At 47.2% G+C, this 17177-nt stretch overlaps 1 protein-coding gene across 7 annotated transcripts in view; it reads right to left on the minus strand.

Moving 5' to 3' along the window:
* Positions 1 to 257: 257 nt before the first annotated feature.
* FUBP3 (far upstream element binding protein 3) overlaps positions 258 to 17177 on the minus strand; it is a 40238-nt gene continuing 23318 nt past the window's right edge. For 3 of the 7 annotated variants that reach the window (XM_082295319.1, XM_082295318.1, XM_082295317.1), the window contains 11 exons: positions 15829 to 15933; positions 15332 to 15434; positions 14592 to 14692; positions 13252 to 13393; positions 8509 to 8669; positions 7753 to 7826; positions 7164 to 7240; positions 3413 to 3484; positions 2581 to 2708; positions 2404 to 2491; positions 258 to 1578 (listed from right to left, as the gene is read on the minus strand). In XM_082295319.1, the coding sequence (XP_082151445.1) occupies positions 1508 to 1578; positions 2404 to 2491; positions 2581 to 2708; positions 3413 to 3484; positions 7164 to 7240; positions 7753 to 7826; positions 8509 to 8669; positions 13252 to 13393; positions 14592 to 14692; positions 15332 to 15434; positions 15829 to 15933 (1122 nt within the window). In that variant the 3' untranslated portion in view covers positions 258 to 1507. The remainder of the gene's footprint in view (positions 1579 to 2403; positions 2492 to 2580; positions 2709 to 3412; positions 3485 to 7163; positions 7241 to 7752; positions 7827 to 8508; positions 8670 to 13251; positions 13394 to 14591; positions 14693 to 15331; positions 15435 to 15828; positions 15934 to 17177) is intronic. The other 4 variants (XM_082295320.1, XM_082295321.1, XR_014227017.1 and 1 more) reach the window with 4 other exon arrangements.

Raw genomic sequence — 17177 nt, forward strand, 5'->3', positions numbered from 1 at the left:
CCTGGCCCAAACAGCGACAAGCACAGCGACTTCCATGGGAATCCTCAGTGTCACAGCAGCAGCAGGATGTGACAGTGACACGGTTTCTCCGGAATTAAGGCTGGTGCTGCCCGCAGTGATCACCCCAAACTCCCCAGGACGCGGCGCGAGGAGCCGGGATCTGCGGAGAGGGAACAATGGAGTCCAGGAGACGGGAAATACTTCACCCACAAGACACCTTGTGGAAATTTTATTATATAGAAGTGTAAAATGCAACTGTCAGTCAAATAAAAAGAACACTTTTTTTTTTTTTAAACACCATGCTCAACATTATCCAATCGCGGTTCTTTATAGTTAGACATTTCAAGCATAAGGAAAAATAAGGAAAGAACCCAAGAACAGTAAATTCAGTACATTTAAAAACGGAATGTCCCGCAGGGCAATTAAAAATGCAAGAAAAAATAGCTTCAATTCCGTTTTTCCTTTAAAAATACACTGTTATCTGTACAAGAAACACTACAGTAAACATCAGAAATCATATTATCCCTTTTATTAAATCAAAATTATTTAGCGCATACTGTGGTTAATACTAGATTCATTTATTTCTCTAGGTAATTTGACAAATATTAGATAAGAAAATATTTAAAAGAAACAAAAAAGCAAAAAACACCTTGGAATTAAAAAATAGTTACTACCTTTTATATGGTTTTATGTTCCACAGTGTTTGTTAAAGGTACTAATAGCAGATTCATTTTAATATTAAAAATAACAGTATTTATATTTCTGAGAGCATAGAAGAAGTTTTTTTTTCTTTTCTTTTTCTTTTTTTTTGTTTTTTCTTTTTTTTAACAAGCTTGGAGGTCTTAGATACATAAATGCAACTAGCAATGGAGACATGAAAAAATGTATTGCTAAAAAAAATTAACACGTTTTTATATTACCCCTTTAGACTCTAGAAATTATACAAACCCTACAAAATGCCCCCCCCGAACTTGCAAACAGTAACTGTTTCAAATACAGAAATCATATCATTAATTACAATACATATCATAGTTCAGTTTTTTAAAAATGCAATAAAATCAAAGACAGCCAAGATACAAGAAATTAGAAGTAAAACATTTAATGAATTTACATATTTAAGAATATTTAAATACTGTTTAAATTTTTTTTTCTTTTTAAGATTTGTTACATACCACCTAAGACTTCCAAGCCACTCTTTCTGTTCCAACAGAAAAGATCGAAAATTAAAAGGAAAAAAAAAAAAAACACACAAAAAACCCACATATTGAAATGTCACAGCTCTGGGGTGCGTTTTGGTGCCTGCAAATTCTCTGGCTTCTTTCCAAAAAGAATCCCGGAGGTTTTGTTTTAATATAAATTTGGAAACAAAATTACCAGCATGTCCATACGTTTAGTACATTACTAATTGTTCCTGATTCTTAGAAAAGTTCAGTATAGATTATCCTACAGCTAGTGTTCCACAAACAGAAAAGTCTTCATCAAAATGTTGCAAATCTAGAAACCTCTGTTACAAAAAGGTTTTCTTCCACAACAATTCCAAGGAAAAAAAATTGCCACGAGGACCTTGTTCTACTGCTCCTGGAAAGAGAGAGGGGAGAAAAGGAGAAGTTACTGAGCAGCAGCAAATTATCAAAGCTGCCGAGCCCTCCTCCCCCGACACAGGTCTGTCCCCACTGCAGCGGAGTGGGAAACAGAGCTCAAAGGATGCTCCGAGCTGCCATCGGAGCCCTCTGCCCTAACGCTGTCCCAGAGCTCTCCTGCCCCTCACCAAACAAGATCCCTCTTTGCAGCGGAGCAGACTCGGGGAGGAATGAAGAGAAGCCCTTTTATCACCGCGTCCAGGTCACACTTGGCCAGCGCCCGCGGCGAGCGCCGGCACCGGCACCCGGCTCCACCTCGCCGGTGTGAGCCGAGAGAGCAGCTGCTGGGGGCCAGCATCCACAGCAGCCTCTGCTCCCGGGAGCCAGAGCTAAATGTGGAGCAGTGGGGACAAGTGTCAGACCACAGCAAGGTGCCCGGGTGCTTTGCCTTTCGCTGCATTGTTTGCCCCGCAGAGCCGGTGCTTGGGAAAGCACCAAGTGTGATCAGGATAGATCTCACACAACTCTCTGGTGAGCTGAGCGACAGCTGAGGGGAGAATTTACTCCAAAGCATTTTTCAACAGTTTTGGTCTCTTTCAGGACAGGGAGCTGGTGAGCACACAGCTCCCGTCCCAGCACGAGAAAAGGAAAAGCCTGTGCTCACAGTCCTGCGCTGTGCTGCCTCACCAGCTTGGCTTCATCATTCCTTTTACTTTAATTCCCCCAAGTCAAACAACTGCCTGGGAATAACTGTAACTATAAGGAAAGGCTCCCAGAAGAAACAAATAACCTCCCAGTCCGCTCCCAAAAAACCCTCACCCACCCTGTACAGGAAGATAAGACTGATGTTGAGGTAACGCTTCTGTGATCACTTCCTCAGCCACAAAACATCTCTGCTTCACCATGTGAACCTGAAGGAGAGTCCCCCACCAGAGCAAGGCAAATATACCCAGTTCCCCAAGAGAAGGAGCAGAGGGGTTCGGGGAAGGTGAATACAGACCTGGCTGTGAGCCTGAGCCTGCCCTAGTGTCTGCCCGTAGTAGGCAGCCTGCTGTCGGTAATACTCTGCCCAAGCCATCGTGTAGTCCGGCTGAGAACTTGCCTGAGAAGCAGCACTGGCAGCATGACCTGAGGGGAAGGAAGAAAAAAGGCAGAGATAAGCAATTCCAGAAGTCCAAGCCCAGGCTTAGGATCTCCTTTTGTCAAGCTTACAGAAGAGCCAGCCCCATTCCAGCTGCTGCAGACACCTGACAGAGCAACACCAGCTCCGCTGCGTGGGACAGCAGGACGGGCTCCAAGCTGGACTGTGAGGGACAAGCCAAGAGCAGGCAGAAAGCACCCAGAGCGTTCCTGCAGCTACAGGGACAGGCTGACAGCCTGCACACCCCTCATCCTCAAAGGCCCAAAGCCTCCAGCAGCACCATGTCAAAGCAGGTCCAGAGGTCGGGATCATGCGTCCTGTAACACGGTGGGGGAGAGCCAGGCCTGTGACTTTCCGTAAGCTCTCCTACCCTCTCACAACCCAGCTCCAGCTTTCTGGATTTTGCCAGCATCAGTTCCTGCATGCTCGGTGCTTCCCCAGGCAGGCTGGCTGCAAGCGTGGGCACGAGGGGACCGGGGCTCAGCGGGAGCAGCTCTCCCGAGGCGCGACAGCACAACCGAGAGCTTTCCGCGGGAGCACTACATGCACCATCACCAACAGGACAGCACCAAAGGGGATCTGGAAAGGACTGGAAGCTAAAAATGGCAGGGATGGAGATGCAAGTCATCGGATTAGAGTGAACTCCTTGTAACAAGAGCTGATTCATCTCCAATACGCCTGTTTCACTCACTCTGTTTTTTGAAATACTCCTCCCATGCTTTGCTGTAATCGGGATGGCTGTTCTGCTGCTGGCTCTGTTGGCCTGTGCAAAGATGACAACAAGGGGCACGTCAGTATGGAACAGGTGACAGTTTCCAGCCAGTGACATCTACCTTTCCACTAGACAGGCCCTGGGTCTACCCCAGCTGCCCAGACTTGACACTTCAGCTTCCACCTTTCTACAGTGTTGGGCATCTTCAGTTCAGGAGAAGCTGAGGAAAAGCTTGAGTTCCTGATTTCACCTCATCTGCTGAAGGGCATGAAGCCAAATGTCACCCTGCTGGGACCTGCTCAAGCCAAAGCACGTGGCTGGGAACTGCCCAGTCTGCAATCAGCCACCCTGGGCTCTCAGACTGCTTGCATTGAGTGCAGGAGAGCTGGGACACCTGACACAGCTGAGACCTGTCACCTCCACAGAGCTGCCAAGGGGATGGGCGTGTTTTCAGTCACCTCACTTGTTTGTCAGGGGCTGCATCCTTCACCCCCACTCTCCTCAGTGGAGCAGAGCTGAGGGACCCCTGTGGGCAGTGCCCATCCACACGCAAGCCTCCAGTGGCATGACCTGCCACTCTGCTCCCGGCTTCTCAAGGTGCCATGAGCCCTGCACAGGGCACAGCCAGCCTCACTGCCCCCAGCACACACCCCAGGCATCACTGGAGAGGCAGCCACAGCATCCCCAAACAGCCATGGCTGGCTCGTGGTGTCATCTCCAGGCTCCTACGCTGCTCCAAGGGAAGCGGTGCCAGTGTCAGCTCACAGATCCCAAACCTCGGGCTCCACCTAGCACAGACTCCCCATCTTTGAAGCGCTAAGACACCTTCGACCCAGCACATCTAAGGGTTCCTGCAGGGAGAGCCTGGCCAGCCGGGACAGAGGAAGGATACCTGCTCTTCCCATGCTTCCCTGGATCCCAGTGGGAGCACAGAGCCCTCAGTGAGACACACGACAAACAAGCAGCAAACACAGCAGCTGGGGATGGCAGAGAGGCACAGCAGGAGTGGGGAGCACGAGCCACTGCAGACAAGGAGAGCAGGCAAGGACAGAGGACACGCGTGGAGCAGAGCTCTTCCCATCCCATCCCAGCTCCATGCGCAGCCTGGCCCCGACGCCAGCCCAAGGGGGGCTTTGAAGTGGGGGGAAGGGGGAAAATAATACACTGCAAGTGTGAAGTGGGTGGAGGGAACAGGGCAGCAGTGTCCTGTCCAGGGGCATAAAAGCGGGTTAAAAGACTTGACCAACGCTACAAGTCAGGACCTTTTCTGGCAGAGGTCAAGGCTGCCTCAACTGTCCACCTGCTAATGCCAACAAAGGACCTCCTTCAATGCCTTTTCTTCTCGGAGAATTACAGTCCGCAGCAGGCTGAAAGGACACGCAGCTAAATGCATTTCACAGCAAAATGTTTCCCCAGCCAGTTAATTTATTTAAGATGGGGGAAGTAATTAAAATCTAAATACATGTGTAGGGGGTGGGGGTCTGCCCCTCCTCCCACAAGGAGGGCACTCGAGGCTGTCCCCGGGATGCCGGCGCTGTGCCGGGGCTGACAGAGCTGTCACACACAGGCTGCAGCACTCGGGCAAGGGACCCTGCACAGGGCTCTTTTCCAACTAAGAAGTGCAAAAGCAGGGATTTACCTATTTCTTACAATAATCCTCCTATGCCTTGGTGAGCTCCACCTGGGCTGCCTGGGCACCGCTGCAGCCGAGGAGAGTGGTGAAGGTTCTGAAAGCGTTATGTGTGTGTCCTCTCTCCTCACCCAGCCTGCCTTCAGTGTGCCTGGCTACAAACAGCAAGAGGGAGCATCCTAAGCACACACGGAACTAAGGAGCCAACATTCTCCATCACACTCAACAGCAGAAATAAAACATCTGCCTCCAAAAGACAGCAGTGTGGGACTAAAGCCACACAGGGGAAGGACAATGACAAGGCAGGAAGCTCCAAGGGTTTTTGGGAGCCAGCTGAAACCTGACAGTGCAAAACTGTCATCACTGGGGTATGAGCTGCATTACTGCTCATCAGGGGGCTCAAGGGGGCTGTGCTTCCTACACCAGGCTCCAAAGCCAGGAGGGGTGAGCCTGAGACATGATTATCTGCTGCAGGAAGGAAGATTTTTCTTTCCCCAGTGACTGCTGGTCAGCATGAAGGGATGTTTCAGGAAGCTGAGAACAAAGTTAAGTTACCAAGGTGAGTTTCTAAAGGCATCTTGCAAGGCAAAGAGCAATGCAGCTTTGTAAGTATTTATTCCAAGGCTCCATGGGACATAAAAGTTAAAATTTTTTTTGTGGAGCTTTCCCTGCTGCACTGACTGCTCTGCTTCCCAAAGCTCAGGGAAGAGGAGAGCGCTTGGCGTGCAAAGGAAAGGAGTAGAATAACAATTTTTCCTGTGTAAAACAAGTTAATGAGAAAAGACTCTTCTTCAGTACCACACCATTCCACTCCTGTACAGAAGAAAAGTCCACTGAAGCCCACCACCGCATTTTAATGTGCTGAAAACAGAACAACTACTGACCTTCTCCAGGACCCCTAGCGCTCAAAGGAAAACTCATCATTTCTAGACTGGAATTGCTAAGAGGCAGGACTCATCCAGAGTTTAACACACACTTCCTGTGCAAGCTTCCCATGTGCCACCACAGCACAATTTCAGAAGTGCACCAAGTTAACAAAGCAGCACTGAGATTTCCAAATGCCACATATTCACAATTTCATAAACACTCAAAGGTCATTAGTGTTAGAGGGAATCACAAGTGCAATTGCAGGCATTGTCCCTCCAATGATTCTTCTACCTCAGGCACTTCCAAGAGAGGAAATTTATACCAAAGTTCATTATCTACTTCATTGCTAAATCAGCCTTAGCAGGGAAAAGCATCTGCCATTAACCCCCCTTTTAAAATTATCCCCTCACATACCTTTTGGTGCTTAGCTTTAGTTTCATGAGACCAGACCATTTAAAAATTCATATTTCTTGAAAAATTGTGACTGCAAGTGTCCTTTGGACATTACCACCACCATGTGAGCTTTGAGATTACCAAGCAGACATGAATCTGCTCTGTTTAGGGCAAACCATTCCTCTGGCTGCTGGAGACACAGGATGATGCAGCTACAGCCATCACCACCAGCATTTACGACTTGAATTATTCTGAAAAGGTGACTCCCCATTCCAAACTGCTCAATTTTGACTCAAGAGGCTTTCAGGAAAAAATGAACAGTACAAGAGCCCTGCCTAACCTTCCTTCTATTTCCTGCATCCCCTTCCCCAGTCATTACATCAGTCTGGAATTTGAACAGCAAGAAAAGCTCATAAGGAACAATTAAATAAGAAAATAAGCAATAAGTGATAAGGTCAAGAACAAAGAGATGGGAGAGCTCAGCACCAATAGTGTGCCTATTAGGGGAAGTGTGGTTGCAAGTGCTTGCCTGGAGAATCCTGGGAGAAGAGAGCCGGAGGCAGGAATGTTTTTGTTAGAGAGGAACAGACAGCAAGGACCAAGTTTCTACCCAAAGAGCAGAAAGAGGCAATAAGCAGTTAAGCACACAAAAAGCAAAAGTCATCCAAGGCCTTCAGCTTGTTCTGAGCTCAAACACCACCACATGCCTCCACACACCTCTTCTGCTCAGGAAACCATTCTGCTGTTTTCACACACGTGGTCTCATGGGTGAACTTGCCCTTTGCAGGCACAAAGCAACAGGAACACCAACCCTTCTCCAGCCCAGGTCCTGGCACTTACTTGGGACTTGTTGTCCAGGCTGCTGCCATGTCTGGTAGGTACTGCCCCAGCCCTGCGTCATGAACGCCTGAGGACCACTGCAGAGGACAAAAAGCCATGCTCAAGTAGACAATAAAATACTTACCAGGCCAGAGACATGAAGCTGCCCAGAGAAGAGAAGTTGTCACTTATAGTCAGCAGCTGCTGAGCAAAGAGGTGAACACGGGAGCAAAAGGAAAGCTGTGCAGGTGTGAACTGTTATGTCCTGCCTTGGTATCAGTCTGTTCATGAAGCCAAGGTGAAGATACATCACAATGAACAGCACTCCTTGTGCTCTGTGCAGCTCAGGCTTCTTCCCATGCTCTCACTGCACTAGAGACAGGAATTTTGGAGATGCCAATACCTACCTGCTTTATTATTTAATAGATGAAATCTTTCCTGTAGTCAAGCTTAAAGGATTTTGAGCTCACTTGCTTTTGCTTCTGAGTGCTCAATCTTGAAAAGGCTCCACTCATACCCCACCCTTTCAGGGCCCTCCACCCTTCTCCCAGTACTTTCTAGCTCCCAGCCATTCCCCCCAGCCCACGGGTGAGGAGGTGCAGCAGCTTACTTTTGATGAGGTGTAGCAGGTGCTTGGCTGAACGGACTTTGACCAAATCCTCCAGGTCCACTCATGCTGGTACCCTGTCACAGAATCCACAAATATTTAATGCTAGCTCCAAGTACAGGGTGGAGGCAGCTACTATGAGTAGTAAGAAAGGAGAGAAGACAGCCTGGGACACATGGATCCTGAAGTTGGTATCAAGCCTTCTCCTCTCAAGCAATTCAGCACAAAGGCAGCTTTGCCATGCCCCAGTTCAGTATTTTCCATACTTTTTTACCAAACTCTCCCCATTCAGTAGTACTGCAGCCTGACATTATTAAGCTTCAATACCACAGCACTGTGTTAAGTGTAAGATAAGTCATCCTGAACTTACTGAACAAGGAGTTGAGCGTTTTACTTTCAGGACAACGCTGCCAGGACTGGGTTATTCTCACACAGCGACACTATTGTCTTCCTTTCAAAAATCTCCTTTGACAGCCTTTTCATACCTTATATTGCTGTTCTTCCCTCTCATATAGCTGTATACACTACCCAGCATTATGTTAACAGTCAAATCCTTCTGGGACCACAGCAAAAATTAGCCCAATGGATGCTGGAGGGCCATCAAGCTCAAGCCAGCTGCTAGGAGGCAAATGGTTTTGAAGCTGAATAATGCAAACACGTGTGTTCTGTGCCATCCTGCGAGTCCAGGCCTACACGTACCCAAGAGTGACAACAGCACGTCTGAGAGGGACAGAGCAGGAGAGCAGAGATGGAACTTACACCAACTTTCTCATCTATGAGATGTCTAGCGAGCTCGATTTGCTGGGGGACCCCTCTGATTGTGAATATTCGTACGCCGGGATCTGTGTTCGGGGGTGGGTTTCTCTGCAGCTCCACGTGCGCTCCCGACTGCTGGTTTATGCTTTTGATGTTCTCGCCACCTGAGAAGAAAGCCAAGACATAAGGAGGGATATTCAGCATCTCTTGCCATAAAACCATATCAAAGTCAGGTCCTGGGAATGGGTTACAGTTTCAGCTACCTTCTGTGTGCCTTGGGAGAGGTGGGCTGAGGATGGCAACAGCAAAAGAAACCACAGTACGTGAGCTCATGCTGCTCCTTTAATCTACCTCACAAACATAACCTGAAACCTTGAGCTACTGTAAGAGTTTTCAGGGTCAAGGATGATGCTGCTTAAAGAACACACAAGCCCCGCTATGTGCCCACTGCCAGGCTCCCAACAAGCTGCAGCATGACTGGGATACACTTTGATAAAACAGATGCAAAACCTGCACTGACTGAATTCTGTTGTTCTTGCACAGCTGTTCAAATCCTCCAAGAAATGAAGGTCACCTGCAATCTAAACATGCTGGCTTTTCTTCTTTTTTTCCATCACTAAGGCAAAAAGCCACCAGCCACATAACAAAGCTCAAGCCTTCTTCCAAACATGTGCTGTTTGATAAACCTATCAGGTTTATTGCCTTAAAGCAGCCTCTGCTTACAAGGCTTCCTATTCACCCTGCAGCCACACATCCCTCCACAGCCATGGCAGCACACGATTCCAGGCTGTCTCCTGCTATTTCAGAGTTAGCTGTGCATGCAGTGAACATGTCTGGCTCGTTTGCCATCTGGATGCACAAGAGCACAGGAGTGCTTCCAGCAGGATGCAGCAGGGCCAGTCAAAGTGGATCTGATTTCCTCAAGACCTGCTAGGTCCCGGTCTCTTCATGAAATTTGCTTAACAAAAGCCTCAGCCAATGTTACAATGGTTCAATTCTTCTTTTGGAAGCTCACACAACTTACAGACCAGCTCCACTCAACTGGAGAAATTAAAGGGTGTGGGGAAGGAAGGGGTTTTACAACTTTTAAATTAAAACCAAAAAATCACCAGCTCAAAGGATAGACAGCAAGCAAGACAGAGAGCAAAGGAAATGAACCAGAGATTCTTGTTTGGTTTTCATTAAAAAGAATCTCCAAAAATAAACGCCTCAATTTTGCTCACATTTCCATCTCTATACATCCAGCACTTCAAAACAAACTGTGGATGTTGCAGACACTTGTTCATTTCATTGTAATGGACTCATGACCTTTTTAACATTTTAAAGCCTTCTTGGGGAAGGGAGGAGGAAAAGTTGCCAAAGGGCAATTAACTCTTTCTAAATGAATTTTTGAAGATGCATTTAACAAAAGATAATCATGTCACATCCCTGGGCAGACAACAGGGATTGTACTGTGCAGCCAAAAGCCAACCCACTTACTTTCAGTCAAGCATGGGAAAGGAGTAAGATGAAGTTTCAAAACCAAGGGGTTTTTTTTGTGTCATGCTTTTGTCTGATGCAGATTTGTTCGAAGCTCTGGTTTTTACATATCGAGGTGAGATCTGAATCAACAGCCATTTCATCTGCTTAGTGAAAACAGAGGACCCTTTCAGGCAACACAATTTGAAGGAATGGCACAACTTCTTTACTGGGCGACAGAGGCACAACCAGAGGTTGCTACTTGCACTGCAGACTAGTTTCTCCTTCCAAAAGGGGATTAAAAATCGAAGCATTCTCAAACTGGAAGCAAGGAGAATACAGATTTCAAATCATTGCCCCATTTAGCATTCAGCACCAAGCCTGTGGTTGTTAGGCCTGCTTCTACAGCAGGTCCCTCCTACCCCACACGGCAGAATTAAGTCAGCTGCCTCTCCAGGTTTGGTGGGAGACTGCAAGCTCCTACCCCCACACCAGAAGGACTCGGTGCCCTTGTCCTCTTCACCCTGCAGCCTGGTACATGTCAAAGTGCTCCCTCCCACCCAAGCTACCCCAACCCAGCCTCCAGAGCATGCAAATGCCGTGACGCAGCCGCCGGTGCCGGAAGGAGTTCTCTTCCCCACGGTGAGGTGACCCGCTCAGCACATGGTGGCTGTCTATAGAGCATTCATCCCGCTCCATTCTTCCACCTGATGGGGGGCAGGAGCGATCCAGGAGTGGCCTCCCGGCTGGACGTGAAATCCTAAAGCAATTAATCAAACCTGCTCAAAGGCCGAGCTGACAAGAGCCAGGCCGGCCGCGGTATCTGTCAGGATTGCCGTATTTATCATGGAAATCCAGGGGGGCCCAGGGAGGCGGCGGCTGTTTCCAAGCACCACCAAACACAGACAGAGTTTGACATGTGTATGGCGCTCGCCTCCACCCTTCCTCAGGGCCTTTGGGAAAGAAAAGCTGCACCTACCCACCCTCTAGAGGAAAAAGCCACGCGCAGGATCCGCAGGGAGCCCCACCGGCTCCTAAAAGCTCATGCTCCCAAGCTGAGATGTCCACAAGAAAAGGGCACTAGATCTTCAATCACGTATGCTGCAGAAATTGAGCTGAGAAACTTCCCAGCCTCTCTCTTTTTCCTGCTTCTTGAGTAGTCATGTGGAGCTGCGAGCACAGCAGCAGTTACCAGGTCAGATCACACACGCCACATCTGGGTGCCCAAGGCACTTGGGTCAGCACCCTTTGCTTGGGTGCTGATCTCGAGACCAAGCTGAAGGCCCAGAGGCCTCAGCCAAATTTTACAGGGAAGGCCAACAGCCCCATCCTGTATCACAGCAAGGAAAAACACCCAACAGCTGGAAACTGCTCAGAGACTGTCAGGGAGAGCAAAGGTTTTGTAACTGGTCACTGTTAAGAAAACCCCACTAAGATCCCCTCTGCCCTGCAGTGTCCCATGAGGGGGAGGAAATAAGAACTGCCTGTCTTGAATCAGTGTGTGGAGAGTGTAGCACATCCATGCTGGTCCAGACCCCAAAAGGCAATGCTACAGCCATCACTCACTTGACAAAAGTGAAGGCTGCAACAGCCTAAGAGCACAGGCACTGTGAGAACACCGATTACAAGGTGGTATTACAATGCTACAGCACTCAAATCACCATACAACTAGTAATTAGTCACTCCAGAAAGCTTCTGATCTGGCCAAGTAAGAATCCCGATTCTGCTGTTGTGGAAACAAAGGTAAAAAGCCACCCTTCACCCCCCAGTGAGGCTGTGCCAGGCCCTGCACTTGAATGCTGGGACATTCACTCCACTACCTGCATTTATCTTTTCAGCACACAGTGCTCTCTGTAGTCACAAATGCTCCACTTCAGTGCACTGCTGAACAACAAGTGACCTTTTCTGATCCTTTATTAAAGATGACTAATGGATACAGCAATAAAGTTTCATTATAATTTGATTTTTCTGTACATATAAGTCTCACTCGTGGGCTTAAAATTTACTTTGCTTGATCTTTTGGCCAACTGGACTGTTCAGTGAGGACAAGCATAATCATTGCAATTTCTGCATAATGGGGAAAGCAGGTGGTTTTTCATACTGAAATAAGTTTTCAGGTTTGTGAACAGGCTTGTGGCAAAAAACATCTGAAAACAATTGCAGATGCAGGGCTGACCTGCCCGTGTCCCTGGGCAGGAGGTCAGGGTGCTGTGGGGACAGGCACATGGCAAGGAACAGCAGGGATGTGCAGCAGGGAAAGAGGCCACAACAAGTCTCACCACAAGCTCCCTCCTGCCCAGAACACTCAAAGCCACTGAAACTTGGCCCAATGCCCTCAGGTCTCTGCCTCCTTTTCTGCTGTAGCTTATCTATTCCTTGTCTATTCTCTGCTGAGGCTGAAAGCCAACTGTGATTACTTAAATACTGGTCCAGGCATATGTCATTCATTCTGAAATAAGCAGATAGAAAAATGAAGCACCACCTTTGGTCAGTGCATTAGCTCAGACACATCGCAGCAGTTCAGAGCTAGAGAGCTTGTCTGCTCCCGGCTCTACCCAAAGTCCTGCCACAGCCCCACGAGCAGCTCCTGCTCTCTGACAAACTGAGTCTGCTGCTGATGCTCAGTTTCATAACCATCATGGGGTTGTCCTGGTTGAGAGGATGACTCCTCATCAATCTCCTTAGCATGGAGAGATCCCCAATGGCCAGGCAGCCAAGGGGCCTCCACGGCAGTGAACATACTCAGCCAAGTGGCACAAGGTGCACCAGGCTGCTGTGCCAGGTCAGGTGCCAGCACAGAGGCAGACAAATCCTCCTACTTCCTTCATCACACATTTCAGGTACGTGGTTGGAAGCACCTACTGTTATTACCACACTCAGAGACCTTCCATTTCCTCACACAGCACTCACAGAAATCCAGCACGATGAAATGACTGCTCTGCTTGTCCCTGATACACCGTCCTTCAAACGAATTCTCTGTAAAAAGAATCCACAAGCGAACCTGCCTTTTCTCAGCCAGCTGCTTGTTATAACAAGCTTATTTGACAGCTCTGCATTAAGAGCCTCTCTTACAGCTTGTAAACAAGGGCCTGGAGAGTACAATTATGAGTGAGAACACCACAAAGAAAACAACCACAAGCGCTTACAGCTTATTCCTATGCTGCATTCACCGGGCACTAAACACCTACAATCACAGAAAACCCCAAAGTTCACTGTCAAGCAGCAAGAACATGACCATTCTGAGATAGGAGGATTGCAAGCTGTGATATTTGGAGTCACCAAACCCACCTTTGCCTATAACAAGGCCACACTTGTCAGCTGGAACAGTGTAGGTGATTTCCTGCATGCCCCCAGGTGTTCCAACACTCCAGTCTCCACGGCCACGACCTCTTCCTCGGGCAACAGCCAAGCTTCCAAAGCCATCTCGTTCCTTAGAAGGCAAAACATGTGTATCAGTATTTTTGTGCTGGCCCCAATGCACATTAAAAACAAAATAAAGCAAGGTAAGTTAAACTGCCTCATAACCGATGGCATTGAATTGAGATATTCCTGAACCTCAGTTTCACATTCAAGGTTTTGATGTAATGTAGGTTACAGCTGCCTTCCTGATTCAGGAAGATATTTGTATTTTTAAATGCATGCCTTTACAGCCGCTGAAATAAACCTATAAATAAGCATCTAAAGGACTAAAGAACTTTCAGTTTGTGATGGGGGGCTCTCTTTAGAGCAAACAATGTATCTTGGCACTGACACACAGAAAAGTTGCTTTCAAACTCTTTCAAGTGTCCTCCTGCTGGAATTACTCAGCAGAAATGCACATTTTCCAAAACATCCAAAGGAAGCTTTTAAGTTCAAAGACACCCAAAATAGGTATGTCCTTTAAGTAAGTGATTTCTCCAAAGACAAATGCCATGGGCAGTTGGAGGCTATCACATTTAAGTAAATTACTACAGCAAATTATGAAATCAAGTTTTCAAACCAGGTATTGGGGCAAGAAGAGATATCAAGATGGACAAATTATGGACCTCATTGGACAAATTACATTCAGGTTTCTGAAATGGCCTAAAGTCTTCATTTCTCATACTACAAAGGGAATATACAACCTCCTTCCAGAGCCTGCCCTAGTACTTCAGCTTTGTACTTCCTGCTCTTGTGTAATGCAGTATGTTGGTGTGTCTTAAGAGCACAGTGACACAATGCCTGAGCACTCATCACCTTCCTGTGCCTCCACCAGACCAGAGGACTGGAGTCTGAAGATGAGGCACCACTGAGCGCTGGCAATGCTCTGCTGTCTAAGCAGAGCCTCCAGTCACTGATGCTGATGGACTCCATTCCATCACATCACTGTTTCCAAACAACAACAACTAAAGAGGAGATAGATGTGGAGCTGTAATGAGGCCTCATAGGCCTGGGAATAGAAGACCTTCCCACAGCTCAGTTAGTTGACATTACATTAAAAGAACTTCCACCATAAACAAACAAACCTCAAATCTAGCAGCTCTGGGCAGCAGCATGTGTGGCCTACCAGGGGAAAATTGAACACTGCTGCTTTTCAGAAGATGGCTCCATCCCTCCATCCAGCTGCCTGCATGCAGCCTGCATTCCCAAAAAACACTTCCAGAACCCACCTGTGCCGTGAGGATGAGCTCACTGATGATGTGTGCTGCGTGCTGACACCGATCGGGGAGCCCCATGACCTGTGCGACTCTTTCAGAGCTAATCCCATCATCTGTGGAGAGAGGTGGCAAAGACTAAATTAAAAGCAGAAAACATCCACTCACCAACAAAAGCTTCCTTCCAGCACTGCCACTGCTGGCAGCGTTTTCACACCACAGAACTATCCCAGGAGCTACCGCTTCCCTCCACCTTCAGCCCCTCTTCCCTGGACTGAAAGAAGACAAAACCCAGCCCACACTGCAGAGGGAACAACACTCAAAAGAAAACACTTTCAAATGTCAAACATCCATGAAAGAGACTGATATAATTTTAAGAGGAAAAAGGCAGCTTTGATAGGTGATCAGACAGCCAAGGACCCAGAGAAAGTTACTCAGAATTAATCAACTCCTGATCCCCAAAGGCTTTAATGTCCTGAAGGAGAATTCTTTAACAGGAAATAAAAGATTTCTGTTGTTTTATTTATCTGTAATTACCACTCAAGACATGACTGTTGTGACATCTAATGTTTGCAAATGAGCTGTATATAATCTTACTCTCTGAAAACCAGGAAGTGCATGAGGAGGCAGCACATCATATTTAAATGGGTTTCAGAAAGAGACACAATGCACCTGTAAATGAGGAAAGCCTGGCTGCTGGAACCCAAAAGTGGAACACTGGTCAGAAAGCAACGGCTCTCCATCCTCACACAAACCTGGTTTAAATTGAATCCTAACTCCAGCATCATTCTGAATCTTTTTGATCATTTCTCCATTTCTTCCTATCACAATTCCAACAGCAAACCTGGGCACAGAGACCTGATGGGAAAGGCAAAGGAGTATGAAAGTGCAGAGAACTAGACTGAATGACTCTGATTTTACAAGGAGATGCTCTTAACGTTGAGGACGGGCCATGTTAGGCAGCTCCAGGCTATAGAACAGCATTGCTTGAGAAAAACAAACAAGTGGCCACAAATTCCTTCCCCACTAAATGAACTCTGCACTACAAGAATGCAGCTTAAAAAAGACAATTATAAAGTCCCATCTGGGAGTCCAGGAGAACTCCTCCTCTTTGCAGAGCCAGACTCAATTCTTCTGGCAAAAGAACACAATGCATTTAAAAAGCAGCTTACAGGTTACAAGTGCAATTGGATGACTCCCCCCACTACCCATCCCACAGGGAGGTTAGCAGAGTACTGTGAAGGAAACGTACCTCTATGCTGCCTCCTCCCATTCTAGCACTGAAATCACTGCGTACGCCTCGGAAGTCTGCCTGATCTTTCTCTCGGATGATCTCCAGTACCATTTCCCTCGCTTGCTACATGGGGAAAGAAGTTACAGTTAGCTTCAAATTATTCTGCTTGCCCTCCTGGTGTTAGGGCCTCAACAGCGGGTAACGCTCAGGCTTCAGGCAGAGGGATCTCCACCTGCTGAACGCGAACAGCGGTCTGATTTAGGATTTCTTTTACCACAGCCTGTTCTTGATGGCGTCTTCCATGTCTGCCAAAACCTGCCAGGTGCACAAGGTGGCAGTTTCTTGGGTGCAATTGCTTCCTCCAGTCTTTCAAAAAAGCCCTTTAACTTTTAAAATATCTTTTCTTTTTTTTTCGGAATTAAAGGAAGTGAAGACCCTTCCCTACCGGACAGAACTGAAATCAATACAGTAAGGTAGAAGCTGTTGGTAGCATGGCAGAGATCATGTCCACTAAGAGCTACAAAGCACATACCAAGGAGGTGCTGGGCAGCACTGAGCTTACTGACTCTCAGAAGTTAAGCCCAAGTCTGCAGCAATCCAGCAAGACATTTTCTGAGACAAATGAATATTTCTCCTACCTACTGGCAGCACTCAAGGCCATTCACAAGCCTGCATGTAGCCCAGCTAGTGAAAGTATACCCTGGAAATTAGCCAACAGTAGTCACCAACAAAATAAAAAAAGCCTACATGGCAAACCCAAGCATTTGTTTCTCTCTACTACCAGTCAAGCTTTTGGTTCTATTTCCAAGCTTGAGGATGGTGGTGAATCTCTCTCCTTTCATTTTTACATATTTTCCATGTCCTCAAGGTATTTTTAATGGAAAGAAACAACTCAAAGACATTTCAGAGATGCCAAGACAGAAATAAGGGTGATGGAGAGATTTCATGGGGATTTGAGGGAGTTAAGAGCAGCATCCACAGAATCCCACCAAACCCAAGGATTCATCACACTTCTTAAAACGCTTCCTAAGTGTGCTCAGCTATAAGTGCCTCAAAGATCTTCCAGCCTGTGCAGTCTCCATATTTCCTTGAATGGAAGACGTGACAACAGCAAATCTTGCAAGGCAGAAGCCACCTGGGAAGTGGCAGCACTGATTTGCTTAGAAGTAGCTAGACTGTCGTTAAACTCCTTTTGCACAGCTATACCTCCACAGTAAAAATTCGGGGGGGGGGGGGGGGGGGGAACTAACTCTAAAACTTGCAATAAGAGTTTTTTGAAAAATACAACCCAAACACTATCCCTGAGCAACATCAGCTGTTGCAGCAATTTATGATTAGGGCGTGTTCTGGTTTGGTCAAATTTAGAG

This window comes from Coloeus monedula, assembly GCF_965178545.1.
Source record: "Coloeus monedula genome assembly, chromosome: 21".
Taxonomy (NCBI): Eukaryota; Metazoa; Chordata; class Aves; order Passeriformes; family Corvidae; genus Coloeus; species Coloeus monedula.